General features: G+C 45.6%; 1 protein-coding gene across 2 annotated transcripts in view; it reads left to right on the top strand.

The window, feature by feature from the left end:
* LOC102568158 (transmembrane 4 L6 family member 1) overlaps positions 1 to 18011 on the top strand; it is a 37935-nt gene extending 19924 nt beyond the window's left edge. For both annotated transcript variants that reach the window (XM_019483623.2, XM_019483622.2), the window contains exons 3-6: positions 5410 to 5472; positions 10624 to 10769; positions 15469 to 15655; positions 16332 to 18011. In XM_019483623.2, the coding sequence (XP_019339168.1) occupies positions 5410 to 5472; positions 10624 to 10769; positions 15469 to 15655; positions 16332 to 16352 (417 nt within the window). In that variant the 3' untranslated portion in view covers positions 16353 to 18011. The remainder of the gene's footprint in view (positions 1 to 5409; positions 5473 to 10623; positions 10770 to 15468; positions 15656 to 16331) is intronic.
* The last annotated feature ends 766 nt before the right edge of the window (positions 18012 to 18777 follow it).

Here is an 18777-nt window from a genome sequence, read left to right on the forward strand (position 1 = left end):
GTCGGCCAGTGCCTTCAGCACCCTCGGATGGAGCTCATCCGGGCCTGCCGACTTAAAGGCATCCAGTTCTTCCAAGTGACTCTGCACCATCTCAGGGTCTACGCATGGCAGTCTGGCGCCTTGCTGCTGCCTCTCTACAACCCCAGTGAGAGACTTGTTGTGCCCCTCGCTTAGGAACACTGAGGCAAAGAACTCATTGAGGAGTTCAGCCTTGTCCCCCCTGTCCATCACCAATTGTTTCTGCCCATTTAGCAGGGGTCCTATTCCTCCCTGGGCCTTCCTTTTACTCCCTATATATCTAAAAAACAATTTCTTATTGTCTTTTACTTGGGTTGCCATCCTCAGCTCCATGGTAGCTTTGGCCCGTCTAACTGCCTCCCTACAAGCACGAGCAGAGGAGGTATATTCATCTTTGGTGATCTCTCCCTGTTTCCACTTTTTATGTGCTCCCCTTTTGTCCCTTAGGCTGCTCTGGATTTCTCTGGTCAGCCAGGGAAGCCTCCTGGCCCCTTTCCCTCTTTTGCCTCGCTCGGGGATCGTCTTGCTTTGTGCCCAAAGGATCGTTTCCTTAAGGCACAGCCACCCTTCTTGGGCTCCCATCACTTCAAATCTCCTACTCTGCAGTGCGTCCTTGACTAATCATCTGAGTTCATTGAAATCAGCTTTCCTAAAGTCTAGCACTTTCACCCTACTAGTTACTGTGCGCGCCGGGTCTGACCCTGGGTCGCTTTTGTCGCTCTGCACGCGGGCTGTGGCCAGCAATCCGGGCAGGCCGGGTTGGAGAGGGCGGGCACCGAGCTAGAATTAGGCACAGACACATAACGGTTGATTTTAAGATTATTTTACTTACACCAAGATGGTCGTGGTGTAGGCTGAAAACTTGCTTGAGTTACGGTTACAACAGAAAACACGAACACACATGGAGGTTGCAAGGCTCCACGCAGACAGAACACGAACAATCACGTGGAGCTTGCTAGGCTCCACGCAGACAAACTCCGGATGTCCAGGACAAGCGCGCATAAAACTCGTCGTTATGTCTTATAGTAGGCTCCGTTCGAAGACGGGAAGAGGTGGGCGGTGGATCAGGTCGCCAAACTCCTCTGAGCGACACACAGGGTTTCTATTACCCTGCTGCGCACACCCAGAGTCCCCACGAGATGGATGCGGAGTCCTCTTCGGCTTGGGCGGAAACTGCTCAAGCCTCTTATACGGCTAGCAGGCCAATCGCTAGCCACAACGTGTGAATAATTTAGCACTAGCCAATTGCGGGGCACGAATTTGCATACGACGAGCGGGAAATCTTTGCACCGTGCATTTCTGTGTTGCAAAGGGAAATGCACCCTGCAAAGATTGCTGCAAAGTGGCGGGAACACTCCTTTGCATGCGGGTTCTCTGCGCAGCAGAACTCCTCCCTGCAATGAAGTGGTAAACCCACGGGGATAATTCGAGTGCCAAAGCACACACAAAAAAAATCAGACCTTTGGGTTATGACAGTTACCTTACCCACTCGACGTCTTATGGTGAATTCTGTTATTAGGTGATCACTGTCCCCCAGATGGCTACCGATCTGGAGGTCCCCTACCATGTCATCTCCCGTTGCCAATACCAGATCCAGTATGGCATTCCCCCTAGTGGGACCGTGTACCTCCTGTGTCAGGTGGAGGTCCTGTACACAGGTTAGAAACCTGCGTGAGCAGTGGGACTTTGCTATCTGTGACTCCCAGCAGATGTCCGGGTAGTTTAGGTCCCCCATGACTACCGCCTCTTTAGCTTTTATGGTCTCCGAGATTTGCCTCAGGAGCACCGAATCTCTTTCTTCCCCTTGATGTGGGGGTCTGTAGCAGACCCCTACCACCAAATCCCTTTCTCCTTGCCCCCCATGTAGCCTAACCCACAATCCTTCTACTTCCTCATCCTTGGATTCTGTCTTGATGAGGGTTGACGTATATTGCTCTTTGACATAGAGTGCAACCCCTCCCCCTTTCTTTACCACCCTGTCCTTTCTGTACAATCTATAGCCCTCAATATGTACCAGCCAGTCATGGGATGAATCCCACCAGGTTTCCGTTAGCCCTACTAAGTTGTAGGTGTTTAGTGCAAGCAGGAGCGCTAGTTCATCCTGCTTGTTTCCCATGCTCCTAGCATTAGTATGTAGGCACTTGAGCCCTGTGACTGGTGCCTTTGCTGCCCCCCCGCTCCGAGTCCCAAGGGGCCCATTGTTTCTTACCTTCTTGTTTCTTACCTGTGCCGTAGTGCTGGCCTCCCCATGGCTTTCAGGTTCCCAATGTTCTCCTTCTTCAGGCTGGGCTGTCCTTGTGGGTGCCACATGGTTTGGTGGTCCACAGCTTTCCCCGCCTTCATCTTCCCCTCCCCCCGACGAGCCTAGTTTAAAGCCTGCCGGAGGAGATCTGCCAACCTAGAAGAAAACACACGCTTACCTTTGGGACACACGCTTACCTTTGGGATGCACGCTTACCTTGTCAGCCTAAGGCTGCTTTCCCTAGCTCAGTGTGCTGTGGAGGGGCTGGCTGGGGTATGAAGGTGTTGTGCATTGGGCTAGCCAGCAGGCAGCCCCTGCACTGAAGCACCCTTGTGCTCTGCCAGTCGGTCAGCATCTACACATGTGCTGTGCTCAGGAAAAAAAACTCCACAGCAGCGTAGTACTTGTATTTACAATTACTAGCCTGCCCCAGAATTTATTAGTTTTGTGTGCCCTTGTAGGGGCATACATGTAGACACTCAGACACTTGCTGTAGAGCTAATTAGTCAACTCCACAGTAAGTGTCTTGTGTAGATGCACCAACTGACAATTAAAACTGTCCATCTTTCATGTTGTTTTTTAAAAAAAAAAGTTAGCAGTCTTTTCATGTACTACACCTGACCCTGAGTCCTCCTTTCATCCCTTTCCCAATTTTACAACACCAACTTTATATATATTTTTAAATGTTTCTCTCTCCCATGTTGCTCTGTGGAAGACCTACACAAACAACAGCAGACGGTTGTTCTGAGCACATGGTGGAGTCTTCATTCTGGCTGTTAGATTCACACCCAGAAGCTCTTTCATGTTCTTTACACCCCAAACTACAAGCACCAGCCTGTGCTGCCTTTGGAGACTCTGGGCGCATCTACATGAGAAATTTACTATTCAGTGGACTACTTAGCTTCACAATAAACATTGCATGTCTACATGTGCATCCTTATTAATTTGGAGTAAACTAATTTACTTTTCAGCAGGATAGTCCTTGTAAACACAGGGTGCATCCAGGTATGCGTGGACGTTTGGTTCTCCAGTGACGAGTAGCAGTACTGCACCTTGTGCCACAGCTACTTGTCCCTGGGGAACGTCCATCTTTGACATGTGGCAAGTTACCCTGGGGACAGTAGGGGAGGCTGGGGCCAGCACTGTGCTGGTCCCAGCAGCCTTACCTGGGATTCTAGGGTCTCCTGGGGCTGCAGCCATGGCAATACTGCCGAGCAAAGCCTGGCTGGCAGCCACAGCATAGCTCTGGGCAGCCTGGCTCCACTTTTCAGCAGTGCATGATGCCTGAGCATGCACTGCTTTGCAGGTTTTTTCCACATTTTTTTTTGACCCCTGAATATCCAGAGATAAAAAATCCCTGCAGAAAAAAAACCAGAGCAGCACACACTTGGGCAGTGTGCCCTGGCAGTGCGGAGGACACCAGACTGTGCGGTATGTGATGCTGCAAATGTGTTGGCGGCATCACATGCCACATGACTGCGTTCATCTGGATTCACCCACAAGCACTATCCTGTTGCTGAGTTTTTTACTCCCCAGCAGCATATGGGTAGACACTGCCCCAGCTGGCTGGGGCATGATGGTGCTTCGGTGTAGGGGCTGCCTGCCAGCTAGCCCCACACTGAAGCACCTTTATGCCCAAGCAGCCCCTCTGCAGCACACTGAGCCAGGGGGAGGAGCCCTGGCTGGAAGGCTGGCCCCCGGGGTCCCCTGCCAGCCAGGCCTGTTCTGACCCAGCTCAATATGCTGCAATCCTGGATGCACGTGAACACATGGTGCCCGGGAGCAATAAACTCTGGAGCAATAAATTCAAACATGGGTAAGATATTGTCAAAGGACAAAAACTTATACCGAGGCTATCCACCTGGTGACCCATAGGCCACATCCAACCCATTAGGGGTTAACATGAAGTCCTCCTGGCTTCTGCCCAGCTGCTGCTGCTGTAGTGGCTGGGGTATCTGGGGTAGGGCTACATGGTGGGAGGCCTGGTAAACTTGCTGTCCAGGTGAAAGTGCTAGCAGGAAGGCTCACGCAGGGGAACCATAGACTGACAAAGGGTATTTGTACCCAAAAGCTTGCAAAGAAGAATTTTTCCAACTATTTTAGTTGGTCAAATAAAAGATATTAGATTTACCTAAATAACCTTGTCTGCCTATTAACTCAATCAATATTTTCCACTAAAAAGAATTGTCAGAAATTTCCCAACCAGCTCCAGCAGAAATTGTTCAGACCTACCTTAAGTTAGTGTTCCAGTGTGTGAAAGTCAGTGTAATTCACATTGAGCATGTCTACATGTTCATTAATGTGCTGTAATTACTGCACATTAAGTTTAGTAAGTTAACATAGGTACCAACTTAATGTGCCATAATTGGCACTACTGTGCATTAGTGCAGATGAAGGGGTTTTTGTGATGCTACTGCACATTAGACTAAATCTACTCCACATTAGTGGATTAGTAAGGGCTTTGTCTATTGCACTAATGCACAGTAGAATTAGTCTTCTGCGCATTGCCTTGTGTAGACGTGCCTGCTGAGTGCATCTACATGTGCAGTTAACATGTAGCAATAAACTCTGGGGCAGTTTGTGGTGGAGTTTATTGCTCCTGGGTACAGCGTTTACACATGTGCCTGGGACTGCATCATGTTGACCCAGGGTGAAGTAGCCCCAGCTGACAGGCAGCCCAGGGGGTCTGCCTGCCAGCCTGGGGCTGCTCCGCCCTGGCTCAATGTGATGCAGAGGGGCAGCGTGAGGCATGAGGGTGCTACAGTGTGGAGTTAGCCATCAGCCGGTCCCTGCACTATAGTACCCTCATGCCCCAGCCAGCCACAGTCACCATTTACACGTGCATTTTGGCACACTAAATAACTCCTACATAGGGTAGTATTTGTCCTGGATAGTACTATCCTACAGTAGAGTTAATTAATTTACTGCACCCTAATAAGGGTGCCCGTGCAGATGGTGACACTTTACTGTGGAGCTAGTTATTAAACTCAGCAGTAAAGCACACATGTAGATACACCCACAGTGAAGAGTGAGAAGAAGGTTTAAATTAAAGCAGCATCAACCTTTGGACCTCACTCCACCTAATCTTCAAACCACTGAGAAGTGCAAGGAAATCTCACACAGTAATTCAATATGTGCTTTTCTTGCAGGTTATTTTGCCCGCGTTCATGATGCTGGGGGCAGCTGGAGGATGTTGTGCTAACAGATGTGGGGTAAGCAGCAATTTTTGTATTGAAAAGACAGTAAAAATGATAATTGAAAACTGGCTTTTCCATGGGGACTGAACAAATGGAAAGATACAACAATGCACACAAGCACTGAAATGCAGAAATAGGGTTGACATGAAGCATCACTGGACTGAGTTTACAAGTATCATTTAGCAAGCAAGTATGTAGATACATGATAGATACATAGCACCTACCTAAAGTTAAATGAAGGCATTTTACTTTGCTTTAGTAAATCTTTGCTGTCTCTCAAATGAAGGGATTAGAATAATCTCTGACTTTAAAACGGCAGATATGACAGCTGCCATCTTTGCCAACACAGCAGAGATTGAACCAGGTTCCTATCCCTAGAGATGGAAGCCCCTGCTTCTCCAGCTTGAGCTAAAAAACAAAACCTAAAGACAAAGGCCATAGACCAGGGGTGGCCAACCAATGGTATATGCCATAAGTGGCATGGGCAGCTGTTATGTGTGGCACAGGAGCCCTAGGCACAAGAAAGAAGGCAAAGGGGCTCAAGCGTCCTGCTATGTGGAGCAGGGCAGGGTTGGTGGGGGGCGAGGGCTGATTGAGAGACAGATTGGGGGACAGGATGTCACTGCAGAGAGGAGATCAGATGTCACTGCCAAGAACCAGGTCAACCCACCCCTGGCTCAGCAACCACAGCAGCTCTATATGGGAAGAAAGGAACCAAAGCCTTTAGGAACCAAAGCCTTTACTCTGGTGGTGCAAATTCTGAGAAGGCACCAATTCTGGGTGGGGTGGAGATCAGAGCAGCACTCTGGGTAGGGGTGGCAGTGGGGCTTAACTTGTAGCATACCAGCTGAAAAAGTCTGGCCACCACTGATGTAGCCCCTCTGTCGGGGGCTACATCAGAGACAGAGGGGGACCTGTATCACACACTCCCTAGAGAATTATACACACAAGATGGGGAAAGACTCCTTTGTGCTCTGTCCCACCCGCACCCTGGCTACAGAGAATCTGTCCCTGTTGATTAAAAAGGTTACCCAGCAAACATATTGTATCCCAATTAATTTCCATGCCCTGCTCAGAGTTCATTGTTTCTGATCCACAGCAGTTGTCATTAGCAAGGATATATTGACATAGAAATGTTTTTCCATGCCAGCTCCTTGGCAGCAGAAGCCTCTAATTAGTGATACTGTGCTATAATGTTCCATCTTTATGTTCCAGTTAATGTTTAATATTAATCATAATACCCTCTTACCTATACCAAGCGCTTCACTATAATTAACTAGTTAAGGATAATACCCAGTTCCCAGGTAGCACTACCTCAATGACTGAACATTTTGTACATGAAACCAGGACACAGAGAGATGAGGGGGCTTGCTCACAGTCAGGAGAGCAGAACAGAACCTGAATCTCCTGAGGCCCAGGGCAGTGCTGTATCCAATAGGCTGCAGTGATGGTGATTTTACAACACTCTGGACTTCACAGCTACCGCTACAGTATGAGCAGTTGTTGGATGGTTTTGCAGTCCATCACCACCAGACAGACTCTCAGACTTCCTCCCAGTTCCTTACTTCCTCTGTAGACATGCCATCTGGGTGTGCAAAAAAAATTGGGCTGTCCATCACAATGCCCTAATAAAATCAGAGACCCCCCAGCTTATGATTCAAATCTTACAGGGGGGCTCTTATCTCTTATGGGGGGGCTCAGCCCCCGCAAGCTCCCCCGTAATTCAAACCCTGCTCCCACTCCTGACTTCCTTGATCCTCTTCAATAGTATGCATCTGGCTGGCATGCTTGACTGCACACTGCCCTAACATGTGCTGCCCTACCTCTGCATCCAAACCAGCCCTGGGTCTGGGTTTGGCTCCCAAGGGTCCTGTCTTCACTATCCTGCTACTCTGACAGATGATGGATGTACACTTAATCTTTACTGTATTGCAGTAGTGTCAAACACCTCAGTTCAAGTTCAGACCTCTATTCTGCTGAATGCTGTCAATGCACATAAAGTGTAAAAGACAACAGAAACAGATAACTACAACAACAGCTAGTGAGCAGAATATGAATACTTGTATGTGAAAGAAAAGTCTGGTAGAAGGCAGCTCTTTACAGAGAGAGATGTAGGGAAATCCAGTGGCTAGAAGCTGCAGCCATGCAAGTTCAAGTTAGGAATAAAGCCACATTTACATTGAGAGGGAGTAACCTTTGGAACAGCTGATGCAGGAAGGTGGGCAATTGTCTTTAAGTAAAGACTGGATACATCTAAAAGGATTAGGCTGACTGAGAGAATCACCAGCAAGCAGTGAGGCATGTAAGCCCCAACTGCTTAGGCACAGTGGAGTGATTTATAGACATCAGAACACATGAGATATGAAAGCAGATCATTTTTACAGGGAAGTCCTCCTATTCAGAGTGGGATGGTGTCAAGGAAGACGCAAAGGTTGCTAGGCTCTTTGACAAAAAGTTCCCAAACGATTCACAAATGGAAAAAAAAAGACTAAAAGTCTAATCAATTGATAGGGTTAAAGATGACTAGTTTAAAAATCACATTATATAGACACACCAAAGCCCTTCAGGTTAAGGATGTGCTTGTACAGTGCCTACTCAACGGGCATGTCTACACATGTGCATTGAATGCACATTAGCCCAATTTAAGGAGCATTAAGGGCACAAGTCTACACATGCATGCTCTTAATGCACCTTAAAAATGTCAATTTTAGGCTATTTGAGCCTAAATTTGATACCTGCATAAAGCAGGTATCAAATTTATGTGCGAATAGCTAAGTCACATTAGCGAATGTGTAAATGTGCTTATGCGCATTAATGCGATGTGCGTCAATGGACAGACATTGCATTAATATGTATTAGCGCATCTGCACATGTGGTAATATGACTTAGCTATTCACATCTAAATTTAACGTGCCTTAATGTACATTAGTGCATCCATGTGTAGTTGCACACACAAATTTAGGCGCACATAAATACACGTGTAGACACGTCCAATGAGCCTTGATCCTTGCTGGGGCACTGAGTGCTCCTGCAATAACAAATAGCAAATGATAATGATGTAAGATATGCATATGTATGTCTCATGTTTTTATTTATGTTCCTCTTTTCAATTTGCAGTGATTTCCACAGCCTAATTATATGTTGCATCAACTAATTATTTCTTTACTTCATTTAAAATTCTTGCTTTTAACTTCATTAAGTTTCTCCTCAATCTTTCATTATGGAAGAGGGTATGAAGATTTTGGAAACTAATTGCCAAGGAGAGCTTTGATGTCTTTCAGCAGTTGGTGTTAACCTCCAGAAACATGCTCACCACAAAGATATAAGTGAGAAAAGCCCTAAATTACACTGTATTGCCCTGCCTATTAAATAGCTTCTATATATGGAAAATTTATAAATTTGTTATAATTTTTCAGATATAGAATCTAATTATTGGAGGTTTGCCTTGAATTTGTCCCCCTTCCACAGCTACAGCAGGGAAAATAAATCCATGGGGACAGATAACTGCCTTACACACTGCTCCCCACCCCCTGCAGTTTTTTTCTTTGGGGCCCCTATCTCTTTTCCTTATTGTCAAACTCTGCTCTCCATGAGCACATAGAAATAAGAAAATGCTGATGTTGAAATTAAACATAGCTATAGTAATTCGTGTATGATGCCAGGACACTTGGATCAGGGGTTGGCAATCTGCAGGATGTGTGCCAGAGCATGGCATATGAAGCCATTTTGCTCAGCATGTCACAGCCAGCCCAGGCTCTGGGCAGCTGCAGCAGGCAATGGGCAGGCTGCAAACAGCTGCACCAGGCTCCAGATCCCTGGCAATGGCTCCATGATGGTGGCAACTGCACACACCCCTTGGGGTGCAGGACAGGGAAGGGCCCAGGGCAGTGCAACCCCAGCTCCTCCCCTACTGTCCACCCAGAGGCACACATACACCTGCTGCCAGCAACAAGGATCAGCCCCCTCACGGCTCTACGGGGTAGTTTCACCAGCTTTAGAAAGTTTCAAAAGCTTCATATTCCCACAGAAGTGATTCAGACCCAATATCTCTCCTAGCTAATTACCGCTCATAGGATTAAAGATGTAAAGACATTCCTTTACTATTTACAGTGGGCATGTCTACATGAGATGCTAAATGGGCAGTAGACTAATTCTATTGTACATTAGTGCATCATGGCAAAAGCCATGTTAATGCGCTAATGCGCAGTAGAATTAGTCTACTGCACATTAGCATTACAAAAAAACCATGTGTTGGCGCTGCTGCACAGTAATGCTGGTTACTGCACATTGGGCATGTTTACACAAGATGCTTCAAGTGCAGTAGACTAATTCTACTTTTCATTAGCACGGTGGGCAAAGCTTGTGCTTATGCACAGTAGATTTAGCCTAATGCACAATAACATCACACAAAAAATGTTCATCTGTGCTAATGCACAGAAGTGCTGATTATGGTACATTAAGTTAATACATGTAATTACAGGTACTAAACTTAATGCACCATAATCATGGCACATTAATGAACATGTAGATATGCCCATTGAGTTAGTACCTTATTACAGGTACTAAACTTAATGTGCAGTAATAACGGCACACTAATGGATGCATAGATACACCCAGTCTTTCTTTCCTTACAGTCCTTCCCATCAGCAAAACTGCAGTCAAAGTGTTGTGACTCATTTGGTTCCTATAGTTTAGCCTGTATTGGGCATGTTTACATGTGCATTAAGGTGTTTTTCCTAATGTGCATTAAATTTAGTACCACCAATGTGAGGTACTAAATAAATGTGCAGTAGGCTGCCTTAATGTACAGTAAAGAGTGCACACTGTTTTAAAGTGATGCTTAATGCACAGTAGCTTATTTTATCTTGCGTTAGCATAACCACGTGGTTTTTTACATGATGATTTAATGCACAGTTAAATAGGCTACTGCACATTAAAATGCATGTGTAGACATGCCCACTGAGTGTTCAGCTAGGCCTCCTTGGTTTATAACAACAGATACCAACATGGAATCTTAGGTATTAGCCAGGCAGAACACTACCTAGCTCCAAGATCAGATAAGATCAGGTGCATTCAACCCTTCATGACCAATCTATTCATACTTTAGGGTGTCCAAAACACCCTGTTTATCCACACATAGGAAGCTGAAGGTCATCTTCCTTTCAGATGCTGCTCTCTGTGTTTCTGGCTGTATTGGGTGTTGCTGGAGGGGCCTACTGTGTGACTATCTCCTCCATGGGATTGATTGATGGGCCTCTCTGTGACACTGGTGATGGAGAATATATTTACCCTTTCAGGAACAACACACTCAAGTGAGTATGATTTAAGGGGCCTTTCCAACTTGGAAGGTAAATTCTGCCTCTTCCTTAAGGAAAATGTAGATTTTTACAAAGTGGGTGGATGTTCTGCTCTAAGTTTGAGACCATATGCTTAAATTAGCAGCCCATGGCCACTGCCTACTTGCTCCAAGGCTTGTCTTCTAGGAAATGTCTTGCTTTAGAATTGATGGGTTACGCTAATGAGTTCTGTTGAACTACTGAGCAACTATGTGTGATGAGTGTATGATGACAGTCAAAAGGACTATAGAGAGGTCTCCAAAAAACCAAAGCAAAAGTCTCCTCCTGGGACTTTTACCTAGTCAACACTGACAACAGCTGGCAAAATGTCAGTGAACTGAAGAATTGTGAAGAACTAGGTGGCATATGGCAACAGAACTAGAGATGGTGGAGAAATCTATGAAGTTTTGTGAACATTTCTATTCACCATTAAAACTATCATAGTTTCATAGTGCTTAGGGTGGGAAGGGACCTAAACAGATCATCAGGTCTGACCCCCTGCCCTGGGCAGGAACAAGTGGGGGTCATAACTCCCCAGCCAAATATCTGTCAAGCCTCCTCTTGAAGACCCCCAAGGTAGGAGAGAGCACCACCTCCCTTGGGAGTCTATTCCAGAGCCTAGCAGCCCTAACCGTAAAGTAATGTCTCCTGATGTCTAGCCTGAACCTTCTCTCTAACAATTTGTGGCCATTATTCCTAGTAACCCCGGGTGGTGCCAGGGGAAACAGAGCCTTGCCCAATTCTCATTGATCCCCCCTGATGAGTTTGTAAATGGCCACCAGATCCCCTCTCAGCCTTCTCTTCTGGAGGCTGAATAGATTCAGGCCCTTCAGCCTCTCTTCATAGGGCCTGACCCACTGCCCCTTGACCATCCAAGTGGCCCTCCTCTGGACTGTCTCCATGTTGTCCACATCCCTCCTGAAGTGTAGCACCCAGAACCAGATGCAACACTCCAACTGTGGCATGACCAATGCCACATAGAGGGGAAGGATCACCTCCCTGGGCCTGCTTGTGATGCATCTGTAGATGCATGACAAGGTGTGGTTAGCCTTACTGACTGCTTCCTCGCATTGGTGGCTCATGTTCATCCTGGAGTCAACAATGACTCCAAGATCCCTTTCTGCCACTGTGTTGACAATAAGGGTGTTCCCCAGTCTATAGGTGTGTTGCTGGTTCCTTCTCCCTAGATGCAGCACCTTGCACTTGTCTGCATTGAATTCCAATCTATTCTCATCCGCTCACCTCTGTAACCTGTTTAGATCTAGCTGAATTCTGTCCCTCCCCTCCAGCATGCCCACCTCACCCCACATCTTGGCATAGTCAGTGAATTTGGACAGCGTGCTTTCCACCCCAACATCCAGATTGCTAATAAAGATGTTGAACAGTACAGGCCCCAGGACAGAGCCCTGGGGGACTCCACTGCCCACATCCCTCCAGGTCGAAAATGACCCATCCACCACCACTCTCTCGGTGCAAACATCTAGCCAATTTGCCACCCATCTGACTGTGTAGGCATCAATGCCACAGTCAACTAGTTTTTTTTTAAAGAATATGGTGGAAAACAGTGTCAAAGGCCTTCTTAAAGTCCAGGGAGACAACATCCACCTCCACGCCCTCATCCAGGGACTTTGTGTCCTGATCATAAAAGGAAACCAGGTTAGTCAGGCAGGATCTGCCCTCAGTGAACCCGTGTTGGTTGCCCCTGAACATTACCTCCCCTGCTGTGCCCTTGCAGATGTGCTCTTTGATAATTTTCTCAAAGGTCTTCCCAAGGACTGAGGTAAGCCTAACTAACTTATAGTTACCTGGGTCCTCCTTTCTCCCCTTCTTGTAAATGGGGACCACATTGGCCCTTTTCCAATCTTCTGGTACCTGGCCAGAGCCCCACAAGCACTCATAAAGCCGTGCCAGGGGCCCCACTATGACCCCCACGAAATCCCTCAGTACCCTTGCATGAAAAGCATCTGGACCTACTGATTTAAATATGTCCTGCCCCTTCAACAATTCGCTAACTAAGTCATCCCTGACCCTATGCGTGGCGGTGCCTCCCCTGGATCCGCCTTCTAATCCTAGTGGGGGTAATGTCCTAATCCCTGTTCAGGAATATGGAGGCAAAGAATTCATTAAAGAGGTCAGCTTTTTCATTAGTTGCAATCACCAGATTGCCAAGCCTGTTCTGTAGGGGCCCCATGTTCCCTGTTGCCTTCTTACTCCCTATGTATTTGAAAAAGGACTTTTTGTTATCCCTAATTCTGGTCACTAGTCCTAGCTCTGCCTTGGCCTTCCTAACAGCCTCCCTGCAGTCATGCACAACGGAGGTGTAATCCTCCTTGGTGATGTCCCCTTGCTTCCACTGTTTGTACGCCTTCTTTTTTGCCCTCAGGCATTTCTGGATGCTTTTGCCAAGTTATGGGGACTTTTTAGCACTCCTGCCCTGCTTGGTGCTCATTGGGACTGACTCACTTTGAGCTTGGAGGATTGTCTCCTTGAGGAACAACCATTCGTCTTGGACTCCCATCTCATTGAAGCTCTGGAACCCCAATGCTTATCCTACTAATCCTCTTAGCTCATTGAAGTCGGCCCTCCTGAAGTCAAGGACTTTTCCCTTACTGCTTGCTTTCATCACCCTGTGCTGGATAGTAAATTCCAGCAGGCAATGATCACTGTTGCCCAGGTGGTCGAGTACCCACAGACCCCTCACCAGTTCATCGCCTGTGGCAAGGACCAAGTCCAGCAAGAAATTTCCCCTGGTGGAACTATGCACCTCCTGGATTAGGTGGAGGTCCTGTATCCTGGCTAGGAACCTATGTGAGCAGTCAGACCTGGCTGACTGCTCCTCCCAGCAAATGTCTGCATAGTTTAGGTCACCCATGACAACCACATCCCTTGCCTTTACAGCCTCCATGAGCTGACCTGAGAATTCCAGGTCCAGCTCATCCCCCTGGTGAGGCAGGCTGTAGTAGACGTCCACTATCAAGTCCCTTTCCCCAGGACCCCCTTGCATTCTAACCCAGAGTGCCTCAGTTAGCCCCTCTTCTGAATCCATCCTGATCATTGAGGATATATATTGCTCTTTGACGAAGAGTGCTACACCCCGCCCTTTTTTCCCTGCTCTGTCCCACCTGTACAACCTGTAGCCCTCGATGTCCACTGCCCAGTCATGGGTAGAATCCCACCAGGTTTCTGTGAGTCCCACTAGGTCTGGGTTTTTGCTAGCTAGCAGGAGGGCGAGTTCCTCCTGCTTATTCCCCATGCCTCAAGCATTTGTGTAGCAGCATTTGAGGCCTCCTATAGGTGCACATGCCACACCTTTGTTCCTAAGCCTGCCCTGGCCCCTGTCACTTATCTGGGTACTCCTTGTGCATGTCACTTCGCTTGCAGCGAAGCATCCTCATGTTCCTCTGTCATGACCAGGGATCCTGGTTTTCTCTGATAACAAAATAATCCCAAGTTTTTTTACTTAAAAAAGCAATTCAAAATTTTCCCATAATTAAAATGAAACATCACTATATATATATAGATATATCTGTATATTAGTGGTGTTACATTTTGCTCATGGAAAAATATAGATTTTGGGTTACTTTTTTAATACAAAAATTGGGGATTTTTTTAATCAGAAAAAACCAGGATCCCTGGTCATGACACAAAACCCACACTGGCCTTGTCTACACAAGACTGCACAGCAGCTCATTATTACTGCACAGTAACATCACATGGCATGACATGTGACACAAAAAAGTGCTAATGCGCTAATGTGCAGTAGATTAGTCCAGTGGGCATTAAACGTTACTTAAAAACCGGTCATCTGTGGTAATTCACAGTACCACCAATTATGGAGTATTAAGTTAGTCCATGTTATTACAGGTACTAAATATGCTATAATTCTGGCACATTAATGAATTAATGGGTAGATGTGCCCAGTAAACATGTCAGCGTCTACACGTGCAATGCTATTAGGACAGAGCAAACTAACTCTGCAGTAGGTTAGTACTTATAAATACAAGTACTATCCTATTGCAGAGTTTTTTCACTCCACAGAAAGACACTGTGATGCTGTAGATGCTGACTGGGCTGACTGGGGCACGAGGCTGCTTCACTGAGGGGGCTACCTTCTGGCTAGCCCTGCACTGGAGCACCCTCGTGCCCCAGCCAGCCCCTCTGCAGCACACTGAGTCACCGGGGAACAACCCCAGGCTGGCAGGCTGAGCCCTGGGACCCTCTGCCAGCTAGGGCTGTTCCAACCCAGCTCAATGTGCTGCTGTCCCAGGCACACATTCAGACTCCAGGAGCAATAAACTCCAGGACAATATGCACTGGAGTTTATTGCCCCGTGCTAATGGCATGCGTAGATGCACCCACCATGTCATTATGGATGAGTCTCATACTCACTTTACACTTTTGTTAACAACTTCATAAGACATAAATTTGGAGGAAATTAAGTCCAGCCTAACAGTCTATGATTGTAGGCACCCAAATAAGTGATACAAAGGTAAAAGAGGACAAGGATTTGCAGGACATCAACAGTGCTGAGCTAGCTGCCTGCGTACATGCTTTTACCCTACGACAAATGAAAGCTTACCCACAGTAGGTTACCCTTCAATGAAAGGGGCCCTAAGAAGTGATGTTTTTATATCACACTTTGTAATAAGATTTCAACTATGTTTTCTACTTGCAGATACAACTATTTGTTTAATCAGACAACATGGAGCATTTGCAAAAAACCTGAAAACATTGTCATTTGGAATATTGTCTTATTTTCTCTTCTGCTGGGGATCGGTACAGTTGAAGCTGTCCTTTGTCTTATTCAAGTCATCAATGGATTTATTGGGTTCATTTGTGGCACATGCATGAAGAGAAGAAAGGTTGGTATTTGATATAAGCTCCTATTCAAAAAGCTCTTTTGAGAGAGCCCCATTAAAAGGTTCTGACAATCTGTACTGTACCGAAAATGTAAAAAAATAAGATGCAATTTGAAGCAAATGGACAATCCAAAGTAATAAAAATAATTCTCATTTAAAAAAAAAAAGTATGAATTCTCCTATGGAAAGAAGATAAGTAGTCTGGTGGCATACTTATTTAGGATTAAATGTTTAAGGGATGAGTGATTTGGGGAGCTTTGGTTTTCAGTGGCCGAATTTGAAAGAGCAAAAGAGACCTGATTCTCAGAAAAAAACAAGTCCTCTCTACTCTCTGAGCCCTTTTAAGGTGTCTTAAGCTAGGCAGCAAATGGCTGAGCCATCCATTACCACCAGTCATTTTTTGAAAATGTAGGCATTAAAGTCCCTCTCTGAAGGCCTGGCCCTCGGGACCATATTACTTGTGGATGGACATAAAATCTCTTCTCGGTTTTCAATTCTGCCCTTGTATCAAAAAAGTCACTCTCTATTTTGATTTCCCTCCCAACAGAGGTTGGTGTTTATTTGTTACTGTTTGTTTTGTTGTGGTTTTTGATGTTTACTATATTAAAATTTCTGCAATGAGCCAGATATCCCTCTGGAACTTAATTAATTTTACAATCTTTAATCTATTCCCTTTCAGATAGATATTGCTGGAATGTGAAAGACCCGCAAAGAATGCCAGTGACAAGCACCTGATCTGCAGGGAAAGTTATTTGGGTAAATGTGATATCTTTTATTAAACCAACAGAAATAGTTGCAAAAATTGTTCTTTACAAGCTTTTGGGCACAAGCACCCTTCACAAACAAAACCCCCGAAACAAGGAAGATATTGAATTTTGCTGTTTGATCTGCAGGGATTCATGTAAAATCAGGACAGTGTGTCATACTGTATATGGGGGGAGGGACCCAGAACCGTCAGGAGTTTCAGAAACGCAAGCACTTTGTATAAAGAGATCAGGATGGGAGGGGCTGGATTTTCTAGATCTTTGAGATTACAAATTATCTGTTGTCTTCTCTGAATGCTCATCCTCAGTTTTTGGTACCAGCAATATGATATAATGTCTTTTCAGGAGGGCCTGGAGTACATACTAAAAGACAAACCGTTTTTGACTGCAGGGCTTTAGGGTACCTGAGAAATTAGGCCTTTGTTTCTTATGTTCCACTTCAGCGGTACCTCACAGTCAGCAGCTGAAGTAGCAGTGTCACCAAGTGCCACAGCACTTGTCTACGTGGAACCTGCTTGGACCAACTTTACCATTTATTTCTTTTCTTCCTGCCCTAGTTCTCACTCATCTTACCTTTACTACTGGGCATGCTCTTATCTTCTATCCTCTGCACTGTCTGGCTGCTTTTCTGCTGACTCCTCTGTTCCTTGTCCAGGGCCTGCTGATTCTACTCTTCTCTGCCACTACCCTGCTGCTCTGCCTTCCACTTGTTCCACCTTCTAGTTTCACTTCCTCCGTTACCTCACATTACTACTACTCTTTCTCAACTATCCAAGATCCTACTACTGTCATTAACACCAATCTTCTGGCTATCCCATACCAGCCTTCCAACTGGTGCTATATATATACTCCACCCTCCCTAGGAAACCAGCAATTACCCTATCCTGTGTGCATCTACCTGGGCAATTAGGGCAGAGCAATAAACTCTGGCACTTATTGTCCCAGAATTTATTGCTCCTGGGTGCACTGTTTGAATGTGCACCCAAGACTGTAGTACATTGAGCTGCGTTGGAGCAGCCCCAGCTGTTACGGGACCACGGGGGTCACCTGCCAGCCCAGGGCTGCTCCAACCTGGTTCAATGTGCTGCGGAGGGGCTGGCTGGGGCAGGAGTGTACTCTAGTGTGGGGCTAGGTGGCAGGCAGCCCTTACACTGAAACCTTGTGCCGTAGTTAGTCCCTCCAGCATCTACATGTGCACTGCTGCAGAGTATAAAAATCTGCTGTGGAGTTTATTAGTTTACTCCAGCCTAATAGCCCTGCATGCATAGACACAAGACATTTACTGCAAACCTAATCTACTCCACAGTAAACATCTTGTGTAGATGCACCCCCTGTAAGGTCACGCTGGGCACATCAACATGAGATGTTTACTGCGCAGTTGCCTAATTAACACGTCAGAGTCTACACATATGGCCCTGTTAGGGCACAGAAAACTAATAAACTCTGCAGCAGGGTATTTACAAGTAGTACTTTAGTCCGGAGTCCTTTCATGCACAGCAGCGCACATGTAGCTGCTGACCAGCTGGCTGGGGCACAAGGGTGCTTCAGTGCTGGGACTATCTATATTAGAATCTAATCTTGGAAAGTTATAACTAATTTGAAAAATAATAAGCTTCTATATGTAGAAAGTTTCCAAATTAGTTACAACTTTCCAAGATTAGATTCTAATATAGGTAGCCCCAGCACTGAAGCACCCTTGTGCCCCAGCCAGCCGGTCAACGTCTACATGGGGGTCATCTTTATTCAGCATTTTCCTATATTCCAGTAAATACAGTATTTCATTTTGCTCCTGGGATTTTCTAGTCCATTTAAAAAAAATGAATTTAAGTAAGTTTCAAGGCAAAAAGTGGTTTCAAAAAGTTGAATAAACTGCTTTGACTATTTCAGTTTTATTTCCTTATGGTTGAACGTAGCTGAGTATGACATGAATTTGTGAACTGACAAGGTAAAACTTCATTTTTCTGAAAATAAACAATATGACCTCAAATTTTCTGCAGTTCTCACTATAAAGATTTCCTTTTCTTCTCTGTTTGCAAATTGTTCCTGAGCTGATCATGATTTCTATGGCTCTCTTCATTATTTATAAGTACTTGTCAATGAATCTAGACAGACATATTGCAGTTTATCAGTTATTCACAAAATATTATTCATAACTTGTAATTCATGACTAGTCACTAAAATCACATTAAATCACTTTTATTCCCTGTTTAAACAATTGAAACTTTTTAAAAAGGAAAAGAACATAATGAACAACACCTTTTCAGGTTTTTATTTTCAGATGAATATTGAGATACACACTTTGGTTACTAGTGGAAATGAAACTCAGGTGCTTAAGTGGCAAACCTGCAGGCCTCTATTTAG

Source organism: Alligator mississippiensis, chromosome 1 (genome assembly GCF_030867095.1).
Source record: "Alligator mississippiensis isolate rAllMis1 chromosome 1, rAllMis1, whole genome shotgun sequence".
Lineage (NCBI taxonomy): Eukaryota > Metazoa > Chordata > Crocodylia > Alligatoridae > Alligator > Alligator mississippiensis.